We start from the raw sequence: 20675 nt of genomic DNA on the forward strand, positions 1-20675 counted from the left end.
GTAGGGAAACATGCCTGTTCAGGGGTGGGGCTTCCCCCACTGACTAGATGGCCGGCGGCCGGCTGGAGACCCAGAAATTGGGGGAATCCCCACCTGGACTGGGGGTCTGGCAACCCTAGTCAAAGGTAGGTTTCAGACCATAGTGGTGGGGGACTGTGGCTTGGCCTCTTGGCCTCTGGGATCCTACAAGGTTCTCTATTATCCCCCATATTTTTAAGATCTTCATTCAGCCACTGGGAGGGGCCATCTGGAGATTTGGGCTCAGTTGCCACCAGTATGCAGATGACGCCGAGCTCTAACATGCTTCCAGCAGATCCCAGGGAGCCTGTGGAAACCATAAACAGATGCCTGCAGGCTGCTTTGGGATAGATGAGGGCTAACAATCTGAAACTTAATTCTGAGAAAACAGTGATACTATTGGTAGAGGGATGGTCAGAGCACAAATGAGTATATCTCCTGTTCTGGATGGGTTTGCACTCAACCTAAAGGAGCAGGTTTGTAGCTTGGGGGTACTGCTAGACCTGGGCCTCCTGTTGGATAACCAGCTGTTGCCTTTCCTGGGCTGGAAAAATCTTGGCACTGTGATACATACCGTGGTAACTTCTAGTTTAGACTACTGCAGTGTACTCTGCATGGGGCTGCCCTTGAAAACTCTCTGGAAGCTTTATGAGAAAAGGGGGTTTGAAGATGGTAAACTGCAGTTGGACAAAATATGGGCATCGAGCAGCAATAAAATGATACAGAGAATAAACGAATTTTTGTTAGAAGAACGGGCAAAGGAACAAACAGTTAATAAGACATGGCTTGGATGGGGAAAAGATGTAGGACATAATATAAGTATAGAAAATTGGGAGAAAAACTGGAAATCAATAAAATTTATGAGAAGCGTTAATTATAAAGAGAATATATACAAATTATACCATAGATGGTATTGGTCACCGGATAGGATAGCCAAATGTAATTCTAAGATCAGTAAGAACTGCTGGAAATGTAAAGGTAATGTAGGCACGTTTTTTCATATGTGGTGGCGCTGTGTAAAGATCAATGGTTATTGGAAAATGGTGCAGAAGGTAATCTTAGAAATAACTGAGATTGAAATAGAGCTATCTCCGGAAACTATGCTGTTGAACATGTTGCCAGAGAGTCTTAGGTGGAAAGATAAATACCTGATAATTTATATATTAACATCTGCAAGGATTTTAATAGCCAAATTTTGGAAGCAAGAATATATACCGAAGTTAGATGACCTAGTATCTAGGTTGTTAGAGATAGCAGAGATGGATAAATTAAGTCTAATTCTTCAAGGACAGAAGGAAAGAGTATTTAAGGAAAGATGGAAGCATCTGTACAATTGGATCAATGTAGATGTATAGTAAAAGACTCCATAAGCGATTTTGATGAATGATGTATCATGGAATGATGTTTCTTTTTTATGAAAAGGAAAAATAAAACTTTGAAGAAGAAAAAAAAGAAAACTCTCTGGAAGCTTCACTTGGTACAGAATGCTGTGGCCAGAATGCTGACTGGTGTGGGGTCACAGGGACCGTATTGCTCTATGCTTTGTCCATCTACACTGGCTTCCAGTTTGCTTCTGGGCCCAATTTAAGATGCTGGTATTGGCCTTCAAAGGCCTATACAGTTTGGGGCCAGCATACCTGAAGAACCACCTTTTCTCATATGAACCTACCCAACCACTCCAGTCATCTTTGGAGGCTTTGCTTTAGGTGCCACTGCCACATGAGGCTAGATGTGTGTCAAGGTGAGAAAGAGCCTTCTTGGTTGTGGTGCTGAGAACTTTGGAGCTCCCTCTATCACAGTTTTCTTCCAGCAGATGGACTTTTTTTGGGGGGGGGATCCCTCAATAACTTTTATTAGCTCTCTTCCCCATTTAATGCTTTTTAATGCCTCAATTGTTTTGATGTTCGCCACCTTGGGGACCCTGAATTGAGTGGAAAGATGGCATAGAAATGATTTAAGTAAATAAATAGCATCCTAGGATACTGAAGGACCTTCTCTTGCTGTGGGAACTGCTTGATACTATCATACAAGTCAGTTTGTGTTCTATATTGTTCTAACTTGTAAATGTTCAAGCATGTTGTATACAAATTTTGTTCTAAGGATTATGTTTCCATTTCCAACCATGTATTGCACCTGCATGATATCTGTAAAGTTCTCATGGAATTTTTGTTCTGTATACATTTATGCACTTTTTGCATGCTCAGTGTACACTGCATTTTATCATGCCTTTTAATTATTTTTAAATGACAATATATGTATTCTTATTTTTATTTGTATTCTTAGATTCCCCTGAAGAAGCGTAGACAAAATACACAGGGGCAGTGTAATGGAATAAAAGCATAATTTCCCCCACTGCACTGTTTTCTTGTTCTTTTGCTCCATCATTGGTTTCAGCTCTCTTCTCCTGCATTCAAGAATGAATCTCAACAAACTGCTATTATTGTATTTTTATCACATCTCTAGCCTAGTAGATTGTGAGAATGTTGTGGACATAATGTCAGTAAAGATTTGACTGAGTTCTCCATGATATTTTGGTCAGCAAACTAGTTAAATATGGGCTAGATATTAGTACTGTCAAGTGGATTCACAGATGGTTGGATTCACAATGGCACTTCACTGCAGTGGAAGGAAATCTCATGTTCCATCCTGGCCCTGGTACTCGTCAACATTTTTATCAGTGACTTAAAATGAAGGTTGGTGGGACTACTTATCAAATCTGCAATGACACAACACTGAGGGGAGAGCTAACTCCTTAGAAGATTAAAAAAAATAAAATTCAAAATGAGCTATATGGTTTGGAAATCTGGCCTGAACTTTACAAAATGAAATTCAGCAGAGACAACTGGAATGTTCTGTATTCAGGGGAAAAGAATAAAATGCACCCATAAAGGGCGGAAGATACTTGGCTAGGCAGCAGTAGAACTTCCCTTAATGCAGCCTAAATTCTCATTAACCTTTTTTGCAGCCACATCACACCATAGAGTCATATACATCTGATTGGCTGTGGTCCTTTTCACATGTACTACTAGTATGAGATCCTAAAGGGATATCATATGCGAAAGAGTGAAGACTTGTTCTTTGCCTCCCCATCTCCGTAGTGCAAAACTATACCTAATATCCTTAGGCATCATTCTGAGGCCCCAACATCAATTCCAATGAGACCCCAGAAGGGATGTCATCCCATTAGTATGATGCACTAAGATTCCCCCCCCCTGCAACTGTATGGTTTTCCATAGAGCTTTGAGGAAGTCCTACAGAGTTTCCTTGACGCAATGACATCATGTTTGGGATTGCGCTGGAAGCAACATCACAGGGTCAGAAGGATGCCTGTCCTCCTCATCCCCAGTTCTACCAAGTGGATGCAGGCAACTGGGGCTGCCAGGAGCCCTAAGAAATGTCCTAATTGTGAGAACAGCTTGACAACAGAAAGGTGGTGGTCTCTCACTCCCTCGTGGTCTCCAAGCAGAGGCTGGACAGCCATCTGTTGGGAATACTCTAGCTTTGGATTTCCTGCACTGAGCAGCAGGTTGGACTAGATAGCCTATAAGATCCACTTCTGAAATCTGCAATATTAACATCAAAACAGATGTAGAAGCACCTTTCCCAACTGATAGGTCCTCAGTTTGTATATTTGATTTCTATACACCTTATTGCCAAAACATTAACATGTACAGGATTTCAGTAAACACCTAATAAAAACAGTGAGAACCATCAGTCTATTAGGAAAGGAGGATTACAAATATCTTTAATCAATCAATTTCAGTTTACGATAGTCAATTTCAGTTTAAGATAGTCAACAAAAGTAGTGATTTATTTAATTTCTACCCCTCTTTTCTTTTCTTCCAAATGGACTCACAGCAGCTAACAACAAGCTTTTTCAAAAGTAATGCATCTATACAATAAAAACAGGGATCCAAAATATGAGAAGAGATGGCAAGCAAGCTCAGATATGAAGTATCAAATTCAACACAAGCCAATAGCCAACATGCATAATGAAAAATAGGAACTTTCACGTACATGCATTTAAAGGATAAGAGGACAGCTAAACTAGGAAAGAGATGAGGTCAAAGTTATCAGTTGAGTGACTGGGCACTGAAACAAAGAACAACTGTGGAAGCAGGGCAGATGGAGATGCCTATGCATAAGCATCTATGTGTGTGGGTAAATATACACACAGAGACGTTAGACACATTGAGCCATTCCAGGAAGCTCAGAGCATCTTCTGGCATGGGGACGCCTGCTTTCTTAAACATCCAAATGTCTACCCTGTCATAAGGGCATCTAGGTCATCCATGCTTTTGGTACTACTCCTACTTTATATGTTACTGTATGCGTACATTATCCCAATAATCCTTGCAACAACCTTGTTTGGTGGATCGGTATTATCACCCCTATAAAAATGACAGGCAGCTGAGGCTTAGAGGGGGTGGCTTGCTGTACATTTAACTGATGGACTTTCGAGTTCACAGTTCCGTTTCACAGGCCTGCAGACTGATTTTGCCCCCAAATGGACTTATCTGCATCTACTGTCTTTCGCCAGCTAACCAGATTCCCTGCTCCCGGCTGGCCAGGGTGGCTGCAAGATTAACATGTTCCTTCACAGGAGAGAACTGAAACAATTCACAAATCTCATGATATACCATGCCAGAGAATTTGTGTCCCCTGGCATTTCCTTGGTGGTGATTAAATAACTAGAATGCTTAAATACACAAGCTTATCTACTGCTGCCCCGGGACCCAACACCACCCTTTCATTTAAAAACAGTTGAGGACTGGAACAACAACAGCACACAGAGCCTTGCTCTCCCTTCCCTCGTCCATCATTTACCCAAAGCTGATATTTTACCGACTTGTCCGATCTAAGTGAAATACTGAATATGCACCCATTTCTGGGATCCCTAACAATGTGATTCATCTCTCTGACTCCCTTGATTACCTGCTTGACATCCCTGTCTTGATCATGCCATCGCAAGACTCAAAAAGACTTGTAAACCATCTTTTCCAAAACTTTGCCCTGGACGAAATATCCTCTTCGCATCATTCCAGAAACACATCACGCACATTAATCCCCCATTGTCTGAGTTATGGTGTGTCACAAGCAGAGAGTGGGAGTAACAAGAACCAAACACAATAACTATAATCAATGTTCCCTACTCTGTTTGAAATCCAAACAATTTTTCTACCCATAACTGTTCCAGAAAAATTATTCTGGAATTATATACTTCTAATAATCAGAAGACTTGGATAGCCCAAATTAGCCTGATCTTGTCAGATCTCAGAGTCAGCCTTGGTTATTATTTGGATGGGAGACCGGCAAGGAATACCAGGGTTGCTACACACAGGCAGGCAATGGCAAACCACCTTTGACCCAGGGTCACAACTTGATGGTGGGGGAAAAGAATCACAAACCTCCATGCTGAACCTCTGAATGAAAACTTCTGATTTACACTCACAGACATATATCCACTTGTCAAGTCAAAGCAAGGTCAAGATATTGCTTTTCTTTTGTGATCTTCTCTGCCCCCTGAGCCTCTTCCGCTCTCATTGATAGAGATAAATGTCAAGACCACTTGCTTTTTCAGCACTTCTGAGGAACAGAAGATCACCTGAATGTCCAGAAGAGTCTCTTAACAAACATTTCCCCGCTCTCTTCGTTGCCTTTGCTCCCACCAAGTCTCAGCTCTGTATGCATGGCTGCTGTTGGGCTCAAGCCCACATACAAGCCAGCCCTGAGGCCACCCCACAGTTTTCCAAAAGGATACTTCCATTCCACGATAGCAATGCAGGCCTTGCGCACTGGGTTCTGGAGGGTGAGGCAGAACAGGGACCGGAGAGGTCTGGGGGGAGCTTCTAGTTCTGCTTTCTTCGCTTTTTCTTTCTGTTGCTTTTTCTTCTGGATATCATCCTGGACAGAAGTGGGCTCCATGATATCTCCCCCTCCTCTAATTGCCTACTACAGCCAGGGTTTCCTTACCCCCCTCCTCCTGTTCTCCCCCTCTCTGAGCTTCTTTTCCCAGCCCCAGGGTGGCTGAAGCCCCCTCTGGATCGTCTTTCAGCTGATAGATCTTCTCAGCACAGTGTGGGGCTGCGGGGCTGGGAATTGCACTCCCACAGACACAAATACATCAGGCAGAAGTTTATAATTAGCTACCAGCCTGGCTCCCAGGGCTTTCAGATTTCCTGAGACAGCAAGAGTCCTGACAGCTGTTGCTTCTTCATACTCAACTCATGGCCATTTTTGAGCTATCAAGCCAGGTCAGGGAAAAGAATGTATGCATGGGAGCTGCAGTAGCCCTTGAGCTGAAAAGTGTTCATTTACTCCAGTGCCCCTTCCACTCCATCCATATGTTTGGATGGCACGCACAAAAGTTATGTGAAGGTTGCTTGAAATTGCATCCGTGTAGTGGTTGCTTTTTACAATAAGCTGTTTGTGGTGTTGTGATTTCTCAAGCAGATTCATTGGAACCTGGCTTTCTCCACCTGATCACAAAATATGAAGAAAATGTGTGTTAGCTGCCAGTCTCTGTGGTAAGATGTTGCATATGACTGGAATAACTTGCTGTGTGGATATATCCACCGTATTTATTCACTAAGTGACCTATGTGTCATTGGGTGTTTGTGTGAAATGATCTGTTTCCTAATGATATTAGGATCCCCAATGTCTAAAAAAAATCTGTACAGAGTAGACCTCTAGGCCTCACCTGGAGGTCAGCAGCCCTGAAGGGTAGTGAAAATAAGATAACTTACACTGCTTTAAATAGAACCTTAGGCCAAACTTCCAGTACAGCCATCTGAAGTCACTTTTATACATTGTATGGCAGCAATCCTAATGATATTAGGATCCCCAATGTCTAAAAAAAAAATATCTGTACAGAGTAGACCTCTAGGCCTCACCTGGAGGTCAGCAGCCCTGAAGGGTAGTGAAAATAAGATAACTTACACTGCTTTAAATAGAACCTTAGGCCAAAGTTCCGTTCCTTTATTTTCAGTACAGCCATCTGAAGTCACTTTTATACATTGTATGGCAGCAAAATGCATGTTTTTCACCACAACTACATGTCATCTGTGGGTCTCTGGAATATGTATGAAACATGACTGGATTTTTTTTTTTAAAAAAATCACAGATAAAATATTAACTATAATGTAAGAAGCAATCCTAATAATGACTTCTTGGTGGTACACCAGGAATGAAATCATGGACCGAAATGTTCTCAGTAAACTGCTTGCCACTACTGGAACCCCTTTTTCCTGCTGTTTCACAAAAAGAAGGGTTTTTGATGACTTGAGGTACAGGTAGTGGCAGCTGGGAGGGGGCTGGGTTGCAGGAGTGGTAGGAATAATTGGACCCTCCCTACTCAAAAGACCTATAGCAACTTCTGAGTTGGGTCCAGGGGAGGGGTCTTCCAGGGAGAAGGGGCCTGCCACACTCCCTGGCCTCCATTCTTTGTCTAGCCTTCCAAGTGGTTTGCCCACCTATCCCACCTTAGGTAGAGTGCTTGAGGAGACAACAGTGTGAATAGTAGGTAGCTGTCCAGGGGTTCAATGGGGGTAGTGAATTTTCTTGCTTGTAGTTTGAGGTTGTTAGTCATGTTGCTTATGGTTATTGCTATTTTGATGCTTTATTACTTGTCACAACTTTTGGCGATATCAGCGTGCCACTTTCGTGGATGTAGGGATCCCCTTGAGGGGTCTTGGTGTGAGGGCTTTATGGGAGCAGGCCAGCTCTTGGACAACCAGCATTCACCCTCACACTCAGATGGCAGGGGAGACCACTTAGGGGCAATCATCCATGTGAACTCCAGCAACTTGCCATCCCATGGTTCTCCCACCCAAGCTGGCTGGCTGCGAAGGATGGGTACATTGACTGGCACCAGGCCAGCTGATGCTGCGGATCTGGGGACCCATGCTGTGCCAATGCTTCTCAGAGCTGTAACCAATAAAGTTGTGGCCATTTTATTCCACACTTATCCAAATCTTATGTAGGCTGTTTCGTTCAATGCTAGTGTGGGGGGATACATGCCGGGCTGACCTCTACCCGCCTCCAAAGAGCCGGGGGGCCACAACAGGACCTACTTATGGACTGCAGGATCTGGACAATGGGAGCAGAGTGATATAAGAAATCCACTGCAGTGTCATGGACAGAGGTGACCAGAAACTTTTATGTAGCCAGGGCTCTTTTGCAATGAGGCAAGTGACGTTTGACTAAAAATGTCCTTTAAGTGGGGCATGGTAAGAACAATCTAAATAATCAAATAAATAAGTAAATAAAAAATGCTGCTGGTCAGAACATCCTGCCTCCTGCCTTTCAGTGTCCTGTCAAAGATGGTATTGTTTTCATTGAGGTCTTCAAGAAGAGCTGATAAGTACTTTGCAAAACTCCTGATACTTTTAACAGACTGTGGATTACAGCTGAGTTAAAAATAGCAGCAGGGTAATATTCATTTGGGAACCAATAAGATGAAATCCTTAAATAACACTAGTATCATAGGATCACATATGTGTACCATTTGATGACAGGAAAGAGATCACAAGAGTGCCAAGTTATAAGGCACGCAGCTTTCATCTTTACACTCCAGGGTGTGTAAAGTGCTATCAAGTCACTTCCAACATATGGCAACCCTATGAATTAATGTCTTCCTTGATTGAGTCAATCCATCTCATGTTGGATCTTCCTCTTTTCCTGTTGCCTTCAACTTTTCCTGGCATTATTGTCTTTTACAGTGACTCTTGTATTCTCATAAGGTGACCAAAGTACAATAGCCTCAGTTTAGTCATTTTAGCTTCTAGGGATAGTTCAGGCTTGATTTGGTCTAGAATCTACTTATTTGTCTTTTTTGGTGGTCCATGGTATCCTTAAAACTTTCCTCTAACACCACATTTCAAAGGAATCCACTTTCTTCCTGTCAGCTTTCTTCACAGTCCAACTTTCACACCCATCCATAGTAATGGGGAATACTATGGCATGAATTAACTTCATCTTAGTCACCAGTGACACATCCTTATACTTCAAGATCTTTTCTAGCTCCTTCATGGCTGCCTTCCCCAGTCTCAATTTCCTTCTGATTTTTTGGGTGCAGTCTTCCTTTTGGTTCATGATGGAGTCAAGGAACAGAAAATCTTGAACAATTTCAGTTTCTTCATTGTCAGCCTTAAAGTTGTGTTAATTCCCCTGTAGTCATTACTTTTTTCTACTTGATGTTTAGCTGTAATCCTGCTTTGGCACTTTCTGCTTTATCCTTCATCAGTAGTCATTTCAAGTTTTCACTGTTTGATGCCAGTAATGTGGTATCATCTGCATATCTCAAATTGTTAATATTTGTTCTACCAATTTTCATTCCATCTTCATCTAAATCAAATCCAGTTTTCCTTATATGTTCTGTGTACAGATAGAATAGATAGGGAGATAAAATGCATTCTTGTCTGACACCTTTGCCAATTGGAAACCATTGTTTCTCCACATTCTGTCCTAACAGTAGCCTCTTCTCCAGAGTACAGGTTGTGCATCAAAACAATCAGATGCTGTGGCCCACCCATTCTTTTAAAATCAACCATAGCTTTTCATTATCCACACAGTCCAAAGGTTTGCTGCAATCTGACACACAAGCTGATTTTCTTCTGACATTATCTCATATGCTCCAGTAATCAACGTAAATTTGCAATATGATCTCTTCCTTTTCTGAATCCAGCTTAAACATCTGGCATTTCTCATTCCATATATGGTAACCATCTGGTATCACTCCCAAATCACAGGAGAAGATGCAATGGAGACTGAAGAGAAAAATGGATTGTAAATATCAAAATACATGCATAAATAAAAATGCACGCATCCATGTTCAACACTTGCCTGGAGCAACAGCTAGTGCTGACTTTTATGTACCAAACTGTACAGATGACAAACTCTCAGAATTTCAACACGAAAGCTCACACCTTAAATAAAACTTTGTTGGTTTTAAAGGTGCCATTGGACTCTGTCTCAGAATTTCAGACATGTTTGAACAGCCAAGTTACACTTGATTTGGGGAATCTGTTATCAGATCCACTTAGGTTTAATTTAGCCCCCAAAAGCAGCCATGGCGGGATATGGATTGGGGCCACAGTGCTGGGGAAGTTATTTTAATGTTTCTTTGTTCTTTACCCAGTTGAAACTGCTCTCCCCTGCCTGCTTTTAGCTACACTAAGAAAAAGGCAGCTTTCTAGGTTGCAGTGTAGCCTTGGGAGGGCAGGATCTGTGCAGAGGAGTGAACTCAGCAGGGTATATGCCACACAGTCCACCCTTCAAAGCAGCCATTTTCTCCGTGGGAACTGATCTCTGTTGTTTGGAGTTCACTTGTAGTTCTGGGAGATTTCCAGGACCCACCGGGAGGTTTGGCAGCCCTTTGGTATCTTTTTTCTCCTACTAGGGACATAAGCTGCCTGGGCTGACAGTTTATATTGCGAAAATAATAGTAGTGAAAGAAGAGTTAAGCACAGACCTCTTATCCATGCTATGATTGAGGTTTGCACAACTGTTTGGGGTTTTTTTAACATTGGGGAGCTGATCACAGTTTAGACCGAAATGTTATCTATAATTTGGCCCTAAACGATGCGATACTGAAAGATCCTTACACCACCCTTGAGCTTACCTGGACCAGTCAATCTCTCTCAGCCTAACCAACTTTAGAGACTCCTCTAACACTCCTCTGAGCAACATGGAGTCAAGGTGAGATTTTAAAAAGAAACCAAAATGGGCACACAAACACACACACACCAGCCCTCAGCTAGTCAGACAGACAATAGGACAATATTAAGGATTAAGACACATGTCTTAATTAACTCAATTAACTCTCTTGCAGCCTTTGTAGTGATATATAATATTTGGTGTATAAATCAGTCACTTACCTCTGGATCAGTCAAGAGGTTATTATTGTAATGACAACATGAACAGGCCTATTAACCCCAAATCTGGGGGTGGGAGGGAGTACTGGCATGCCTCTCAAGACCCTCTAGGGAGTGTGAGATAGGGAGGGAATCTGCAGCTCACATTTATAGCCAGTGCCGCAGTTCTCATCATCTTTCTCTGTTACCTCAATGATTATTTTATTATGCAGGAAATTATAGCAAGCTAATTTGTTGCTGGGCTGGATTATTCCTTGCCTGTGGCCTGTATGTCAATGTCCTTTTCTTTGGCTTCCTTGACCATTCCCAAATCCCCCTTTCTTGGCTTTTCATTACTCCTTTCTTGCCAAGTCAAAGGACAAGTAACAAAACTGGTCCCTCTGCTAGCAGGAAATCTGGGAACAAAACCAAGAACTCCTGCTCTTTCCATATGGTGCTTTAACCACTGCACCCACATGGTTGTGTGAGTGTGGCTGAACATACACAACAGGGTCATTTCAACACTGCTAAACCAAGCGTGTGGGCAGCCTACCAATCAAGAATCCACTGGCCTTCTGCAAAACAGGACTGAAAAATAAGGGAAGGGCTGCAGGCATTTTGATTAGCAGCCAACAGCATGAGGTATGGGATAGAAAAAATCCTCAGCTGTTTCAGTCTGTCTCCGTTTCATGTAATGGGAAGCCAAAGCTCTATTCTAAAGGCATAACATTAATATTTAGAACTGCATCTTTCTGCACAGTGTGCACAGAGAGTTCATACTACAAGACTAAATTCTCACAGAATTCTAGGGTGTCCTAAACAAATAATGAAATTATGGTGTTTGTTGACCTCTACCCTTAGAATACACTCCCCTGCCATCAAGCCTCCATACAGACATGTCTTTTTCTTTTCCCTTCCATTCTGTATGTAGTCCCAAGGGGCCATTAACACATCCAAAAACCAAGAGGTTTCAGAAGGATTATAATAGCACTTTAATCTCTAGCAAACTCTCATGGAGGCCAATAGCAGCTCCAGAAAAGGATGGAGACTCTCCCTTTACCTGGTTATCAGGCTATTAATCAGGAGCTCTCAGTAATTAATCAGAGTGCATTTTAGCACACAGGATCTTGTCACAGCAGTATTTAGCCCAGAGGTAGAAGAACTATACACACAGGTCAAACTATCCATGTGATGCTGTTAGGTCAGGTTGAATTTTCTGCTGAAATGCAACTCAGTAAGGTAAGCAAGTAGGGCTACCAACTCCAGCTCAGAAATGCCAGAAGACCTGTGGACAGTAACTGGGAAGGGAAGAGTTTGAGGAGGGGAGGGAGCTCAGCAGGGATATGATCTCAAATTCTGTGATGTCACACACATCTGGGTCAAAGCTCAGCTTTCCCAGCTCCTCTCCTTCCTGTGAGGTCACTTCCACCAAAATCCAAATCTTAATTTTCTACAATCACCTCAGTTGTCACACACAAGATGACATGCTAAAATTGATCAATTAAATAACAGCAATGCAAGCAACATAAGCAGTCCAGTATAGACAAGTGATTGACATTTAAGGATTTCAAAGCAAGCCAAGCTATTTGGATGCTTTATTGTTTTGGATGGAAAGAGCATGCCTACAATTTGCTGGTTCGGTGTGCGTTAAGATCTGCCACTCCCTGGTTTCCTCTTGTAATTTAGAGTTACCATTTAAACAGCACAAATAAAAGCTTCTGGAGAAGAAGGAGATGGAGAGGGGCAGACTTGGGATTTTTTTTGTAGTTGTTACAGCAAACTTGTCTGAACCAAGGTGCTTCAAAACCATAATTAATACTAATTACAATGTAAAGCATTATGAGAAAACAGTACCAGTGCTGCAGCCAGAAGAATCAAGCTGCTTCTCATCAGCAGTAAGGGCTGGCATGTGCTTGCTGAGGCCTGGAGATCTCCCATATGCCCAGTGAACATTGCCTTTCAGCAGTCTAGCAGCTGCGGTACGAGGAAAAAAATTAACTCCTTCGGTGATGGTGTGACATCACTTCCAGGAAAAACCCAGAAGTGCCATCCAATGCTCCCTCTAAGCTGTGGAGTCTTGTGAGCAGAAATTCTACTTTGTGAGCTACTGGCATTAAAGCTGTGAGCAAGCAATTTGCCTACTGCATAAATCAGTTTGCTCTGGAGCCATCCTTCCTGAGCGAAGACAAACATGTATGAGCCAGGAGCTAAAAAAACCGTGAGCTAGCTCACAGTGTTGCCAACTTCTAGATGGGATTATCAAGTCTTATATCAATACGTAAAGGTAGAAGTTGCCCTTGCTCGAAAGCCAGTCAAATCCGACTCTAGAGATGCGGTGCTCATCTCCATTTACAAGACAAAGAGCCAGCGCTGTCCGAAGATGCTTCCGTGGTCATGTGGCCAGCATGACTAAATGCCGAGGTGCACGGAACACTGTTACCTTCCCACTGAAGCGGTACCTATTTATCTACTAGCAATTTCTTGCTTTCGAACTGCTAGGTTGGCAAGAGTTGGGACCAGGGACGGGAGCTCATATGGCACTCGGGTCTTGAACTGCTGAACTACCGACCTTCTGGTCTGCAGTTCAGCTTTTTAACTGTAACCTTTAAAGAAATATTTAGAAATACCAAACTAATGTATAGTCTTAATATATATTCCGTTATCTAAGTTTTCTTATACCAACTCCGAAAGTATTTAATATAAAGTCAAAAACACCAAATCAGAGTTACAATGTAACACATGATGTTTTCAAACTCTCAAAATGCAACAATCATGAGCTATAAATCAAGGTTACAATGTAACACTACTAGCTGGGAAGTTCTCAATATGACAAATTTATGTAACAGATCAACAATTGGAAGTTATGCAGTGACATGTATCCTAGGCACATAAACACGTTTCCATCCTCTTTTTCAAAGCCGCATCTCCCTTCCATTGTGAAGATCAAAATTCAAGTCGGAACTGATAATGCTGCACTGAAGCACTCGATAGCCGGGAGGCTACTAGTTGAAAGATATTTCCTAGAGCACTGGCAGATATCAACAGAGCAAATACCTCCCTCCAGCTGACTCAAAATTATGAACCGTAGGAAGAGGAACTTCTTATATCTTTCCCTTTCCTTCAAAAGGTGAGGTTTACGGCTTTGTTGTAGCTTTCCAGTTCATTGAGCATTTTAATTACTTTCTGTCAAACCACTGCTACAGCAAGCTTTGTTTGGGAGCAAGAGATCATCATAAACCTGGTCTCTGGGAACATCTAGTGGAGCACTCGAACACAGAAATTACAAGGATAAATGACATTGGTGAGAGACCACTACCACCAGCTCTTCAGGAAAATGGCAGCACTCCTAAACTTGTTTATACCGTTGTTAACATTGCAATCCTAAGAACACTTTCCTGGGAGTAAGCTCCATTAAACAGACCCAAGTAGGATCCTAAGTAGACTTGCTTGGGATTGCTCTGTAAATTAGTAAAATTTAAAATGAATATAAAAGCAGTATTTTGGTGAACTCTCTGTTAATTATTAATGATCCAGTACATGGCACAATTCGGTCAATTATTATTTGCTGCCTTTTTTTTTTTACTACAGTGAGGAGGCCTGCAATTTAAAACACAGGATCCAGGGGGCGGGGAAAAGAAGATGGCTGCCTAGTTCGTCTTCTCCCGCGAACCCTACCTCCCATCGATCCAAATCCCGACCTTAATGAACAATCGTACTACCAAATTTATGGAGACGAACGCTAGAAGCAACGACACTCAGCATCCGAAGAAAATTAAAAAGATAAGTAGTGAAATCGAGGCACAAACTCTTTCGCACCCTTCAGGCCTCCGTATTGAAAACCCGCATAAAATGGCGGCGGAAAATCAGGCCGTAGTATCGCCAACTCCAGTCACGTCGGCTGACCTGACTGCAGCTTTAATACAAATCGAAAAAACTTTCACCGAGCACATCGCATCGATGTTTAAGCCTTTATACGATAGGATGGAAAATGCTGAACGTAATTTGAAAGAAACCCAGCACACGGCGGAACGGGCTGTTAAAAACAGCATCACGAACCACGAAGAGATCAAAAATCTTAAATTGACAGATGAGGTACTAGCTGAACGTACTTTAAAACTGGATTTGTCTGCACGACAGAACAATCTGAAGCTAAGAGGCCTGGGAGAGGACATCGAGAAAAATGGAGACCTCGCCTTCCACATCTCAACTTGGTTGTCTCAAATCATTGGGACCGCTGATGACATTTCCCCGCTGATAACGAAAGCATTCCGCTTGGGACCTACATCTCTACTGAAATCGCGTCCAGCGCGGGACATTATGATAACACTCAATGACAGCAGATTCAGGAAAAAAATCTTAATTTTCGCAAGAAAAAACGGTCATCTCACATATCTGGGCCAGAAAATCGAAGTCTTCCCTGATCTCCCACGTGAGGCGCTTCAGAAACGAAGGGAGCTTAAACCTGTGACCACGTCTCTTCTAGAAGCCGAAATTAAATACATTTGGATCAATCCACTCACACTTCAATTCTCAATCAGAGGCAAACAGTATAAAATCAATGATGTGAAAGAAGGAACGAGACTTCTTCATATGCTGAATATAGAAACGCCAATGGACTTCAGTAGACAATCGAACAAGCGACCACACTCAGAAACGCCCCCGCAACAACCGTCTGACTCGGAATAACTAATCTGCTTAGAAATCAATTAGCGGTTCTGCAAAGATGTTCCTTATCTCCATCAGCCCTGAGAACACTCTGAATAACTATCACTTTGTAAACTGAAGGAGACTATATAAAGACGCTTCTATTTGTTCACCATGCTGAATAACTTCAAATGAACTAATCCCAGCAAGTGAAAATCACCGGTAGCAGCCATTTTCACTAGCCAGCTACGACTTACATCTCGCATCAGACTGCTGACTGGAAGTCAATCCTTATCCTATTCAATCAATTCATTAATGTTTATAGGGCAGTTGTTTTTTTAGCTTCTCCAGAAATGATTTTTAAGGTTGTTAATGAATTGTTGTTTTTGATCTGTTTAGGGGATCGAGGGAGGGAAGGGGAGGGAGTTCTAATAGTTTTACAGTCACAAAAAGAAAGTAGAAAAAAAAATTAATTAAGAGTATAACAGATTTATTAATACATTATCAATTTGACCATAAACGTTAAGTCTTTTTACCCTCTGTAATAGGTGTTGGGGTCCCTTTAAGAAGGATTTTACCCCAACCTCTCGCTTTAATTTCTAGAAGGCGAGAGCTCAGAGGGCATTCAACACCTTTGACCTTAAGCTTCTTTTTTCCTTGTTCATTAGCTCTTTTACCAATATTGCACTACAACAGTGATTCCGCCTCACACTAGGAGTTCTCATTGGATTTATTGATTTTAGAACACTTGTCCTACTATACCGATTTCATTGCACCACAAATTTGCTGTTACTAAATACCAAGGGGAGAATCAAAACAGTATAATAGACTAATATCCTGCAACTTACCATCTCCCACAGTTCCTTATATTTAATTCCTAATTGGGCAAACACATCATTTTGGTAGGGAATTCGGGTGAGTGATTACCCTATACAAGAGCAATTTGAAAAGCTATAAACTCTTAAAGTGTTTTTATTGTGTTAGCTGCTACCTGTAAGTGTTCTCAAGTGAATATTGTACTTTCCTCAATCCTTTACTCACTTAGAAAAATTGTAAATATCATTACCTAACAGTTCCTTGCAGATAGACCTGCTTACTTGCGTTTAGCACTCTATAGTGTGAGAGGTTTACTTTTTTATTGTAACTAACTTTTTTATCTGACTTTACTCAGATCCTTCTTGTACAAAACCTGCATCAAAAATCCAACTAATCTCCTCACTGACTGCTTACGGCCCGTGCCTATCTGAGTGAATCTACTACCTAATCTCTTCTGATTCAAAAGTGTATACACATACAAAGGTAAGGTTGCCATTTTGTACTGAACGTCAATATCATGAATTCGAATTTCAAAATCATGTCTTCCAATGTTAAAGGCCTAAATCACCCCGTCAAAAGACGAAGGGTATTATCCAGCATTCTAAAAACAAAATCTGATATTATTCTGTTGCAAGAGACCCATATTAAAAAGGAAGAGAAACTAATTTTTAGATCTCCAAAATTCCAAGCCCAATTCCTAGCCCCAGGTAGTTCCAAGTCAAGAGGGGTAGCAATCCTAATTGCAAACTCCATACGTTTCCAACTGGAAAATAAAATTGTTGACTCTTCTGGTAGATTTCTTTTTATAAAGGGTTTGCTAGAAAACAGGAAAACGACCATTGCTACTATTTATGTCCCTAATGATGGGCAGATAAATTTTATTCGCATGACACTGAACAAGCTGAAAGACTTTGCCGAAGGAGATATCATCCTGGGGGGCGATTTTAATTACATTGCAGACAACAATCTGGACAGATCGCACATCTCTCCATCTCTGTCCCGAAAGTCATCCAGGTTCACACAATTGGAATCTCTACTTAAAGACCATGGCCTTACCGATATATGGCGCCTCTTACATCCAGGTGAGAAAGATTTTACCTACTATTCAATGAGACATAACATTCACACAAGAATAGACCTGATTCTACTATCTCAGTCGTTAGTGGGACAAGCAATAGATGCAGACATTGAACCTTTCAGGTGGTCCGATCACGATTGGGTAGAAAGCACCCTCCGACACTATGTAGAAAACAAGTCACACAGACACTGGAATTTAAACACTTCTTTATTAAAAGACCCCCTGATGAAAGAACAAATTGAACAGGATATTAAAAATTACTTTGCTAACAACACACACCCGGATGTGTCCCCAAATATCATATGGGATGCTTTAAAACCAGTCCTCCGAGGCTCCATTATCTCGACTTCCACTTACCTAAAAAAAAGAAGACAACAGTTAGAAATGGAAACATTGAATAACATTAAAAATTTGGATAGACAACATAAACAAACTAGATCGACACATACACTAAAACTTCTACAAGCTGAACGCAGAAACCTAGCTTTACTGGAGACAAACAAAATAAAGAAACATCTTCTTTACACAAAACAGAAATATTGGGTTAAATCCTCACGCACACTCAAACTCCTAGCACATAAAGTCTGTGAGCTAGCTCACACTAACTCAGCTTAGAAGAAACACTGCTGAGGATGTGTCTATTCCAACAGGAATAGAAACAAGTTTTCTTGAGGAGAAAGTGACAGCCAGAGCAGTTGCCTGCATTCTTGGAGTGATCCACGTAGGGATGCCAGCCTCCAGATGGGACCTGGGGATGCCCTGGAATTACAGCTCGTCTCTAGACTAAAGAGATCAGGTCCACTGGAGAAGATGGCTGCTTTGGAGGGTGGACTCTATGATGTTCTACCCCACTGAAGTCCCTATCCTTCCCAGGCTCCATCCTCAGATTTTCAGGAGTTTCCCAACCTGGATAGGGCAATCTGGCAATGCTAGGTCCACGTCCCCCATTCCCAGCCTTGTACTATCATTGCTTGGAGGGCAAAATGGTACCAATAACTTCTCAAGAAGAGAGACCTGCGTGCTCACCTCACAGTTATTCAACTGGGGCATTTTTCACATAACCGTATAAGCAAAGAGAATCTTTCTGGAATTGTGAATTGTGCCTAAATACTAAAGTGACCTATTTCTCAGTCATATTTTGACTTGTGGGCCTTTAACTCCACATATCCACATATTGTCAGCAACATCTTAGAAAAAGTTCCCCATCATCATTTTCTTTCTCACCTTTAAAATAAAAGCTTATTTTAAAAAAACATAATCCTTCAACTGCTTTGTGACCACTAGTGACCACAGCAACAATTCAGCCTTTTCCATAGACACAGATTAGGCAGCAGAGCTATGCTTCTAATGCAGCAGGTGGTGACATAGTCACTACAGGATACAGTTTTAGGAGGAAGGAATCAAATGGCATAATCAGGCCCTTTGAGGTGGTCATTCTGTCTCACTGTTACTTCTGATGCCAGCAACAACAAATTAAGTTTTCACACGGAGTAACAAATAATGTCAGCCAGTCCTGCTTGAACTCAGTTTGGCCTTAGAGCCAAACTAGAGGCTACAAGGACAACAAGGGGTTTCCTATATATCTACTACTAGGAAAAAGGCCCGTTGTGGAAATAAATAAAACCGCCTCTAGAAAGAGGCTCTGGGTGGGTGCCCCGGCCTTGGACACTCAGTGTCAATTTGCTGTGGCAACCTCAGCAGGGTATAATGACACTGAGTCCACCATTTTCTCCAGAGGAACTGATCTCTGCTACCTAAAGAACAGTTGTAATTTTGAGTGATCTCCAGCCCTCACCTGGAGATTGGCAAAGATGGTTCCCCAGAAGGGAATAGTTGGTTTGGAGGGTGGAGTCTATGGCTTTGTACCTGTCCGAGGTCCCACGCCTCCTGAAACCTCACCCTCTATCTGACTGGCTATGGCTGGGGAGAGGATTAGCAAAATGTTTAGAATGTTGGAGGCAGGATTCAGGCAAAGCATCCAGTAGATAGGGAGACCCTCTAAATGACAGATCAGAGAGCGAACTGATTTTGGAGCGTGTGGAATGTTCTAAAGAAGTACCACCACCATTCGGCTTTTATTTATAAGGGAGATTTCCATAGATATCCAATTACTTGCTCTGAAGCCCCATTGCAAAGACAGAAGGGAGGGTCCTGAATAAGAATGTAATATCCACACTCTGATGTCATGAATTTCTCAAAGATCTCTTAGAATAAAAGAACAGAAGATGCATTTGTCATATTTGTTATTAAATTAGCCACGTGGGCAACAAAAATTAGTCATGACTTGGAAAAAAACCATTGATTTGCTCTGGAAACGCTCATTAGGTTTATGAGCTTACTATCATTCTGAATTATACTCACCTGATTTTGCTGTCATTTCTTCATCACAGCTGGCTGAACTCTTTCAGTTCATACTGGCTCTGTCAGTTAGCGCCCTATTCTCTACCACACTGGATTCCAGCTGGTAGATTGGGATGTACCAATGGGACATACCCTGACTTTATTTAGGTCAAAAAGTAATGTACAGTTGCCAGCTGCCTGAAGAAAAAGTGTTCTGTTCTTTTAACACAAGCTTATTGAGATGCTATTTACCAGGTTATCCTACTTATCTTCATGCCATAAGAACATAAGAATATAAGAGAAACCAATGTTGGATCAGGTCAATGGCCCATCCAGTCCAACACTCTGTCACACAGTGGCCAAAAATACCAGGTGCCATCAGGAGGTCCAGCAGTGGGGCCAGGACATTAGAAGCTCTTCCACTGTTGCCTCCCCCCCACACACAAGCACCAAGAATACAGAGTATCACTTGCCCCAGACCTAGAGTTCCTATCTATACCTTGGGGCTAATAGCCACTGATGGACCTCTGCTCCATATGCTTATCTAATTCCCTTTTGAAGCTGTCCATGCTTGTAGCTGCCACCACCTCCTCTGGCAGTGAATTCCATGTGTGAATCACTCTTTGGGTGAAGAAGTACTTCCTTTTATCTGTTCTAACCCGACTGCTCAGCAATTTCATTGAGTGGCCATGAGTTCTTGTATTGTGAGAAAGGGAGAAACCTGCTCTATCCCATGCATAATCTTATAAACCTTGATCGTGTCACCCCTCAGCCGTCATTTCTCCAAGCTAAAGAGCCCCAAGCGTTTTAACCTTTCTTCATAGAGAAGTGTCCCAACCCTTTTATCATTCTAGTTGCCCTTTTCTGCACTTTTTCCAATGAAAAGCTTCAGCTGCCCATTTCCACACATTAAGTCTCTATGAAAA

At 42.0% G+C, this 20675-nt stretch overlaps 1 protein-coding gene across 3 annotated transcripts in view; it reads right to left on the bottom strand.

Annotated features, from left to right (window-relative positions):
* The window catches only part of CACNA1S (calcium channel, voltage-dependent, L type, alpha 1S subunit), a 109752-nt gene extending 103635 nt beyond the window's left edge, over positions 1 to 6117 (bottom strand). For all 3 annotated transcript variants that reach the window (XM_015411835.1, XM_015411836.1, XM_015411834.1), the window contains exon 1: positions 5780 to 6117. In XM_015411835.1, the coding sequence (XP_015267321.1) occupies positions 5780 to 5943 (164 nt within the window). In that variant the 5' untranslated portion in view covers positions 5944 to 6117. The remainder of the gene's footprint in view (positions 1 to 5779) is intronic.
* Between the last annotated feature and the right edge of the window lie 14558 nt (positions 6118 to 20675).

Source organism: Gekko japonicus, unplaced genomic scaffold, assembly GCF_001447785.1.
Source record: "Gekko japonicus isolate JY-2015 unplaced genomic scaffold, Gekko_japonicus_V1.1 scaffold309, whole genome shotgun sequence".
Taxonomy (NCBI): Eukaryota; Metazoa; Chordata; class Lepidosauria; order Squamata; family Gekkonidae; genus Gekko; species Gekko japonicus.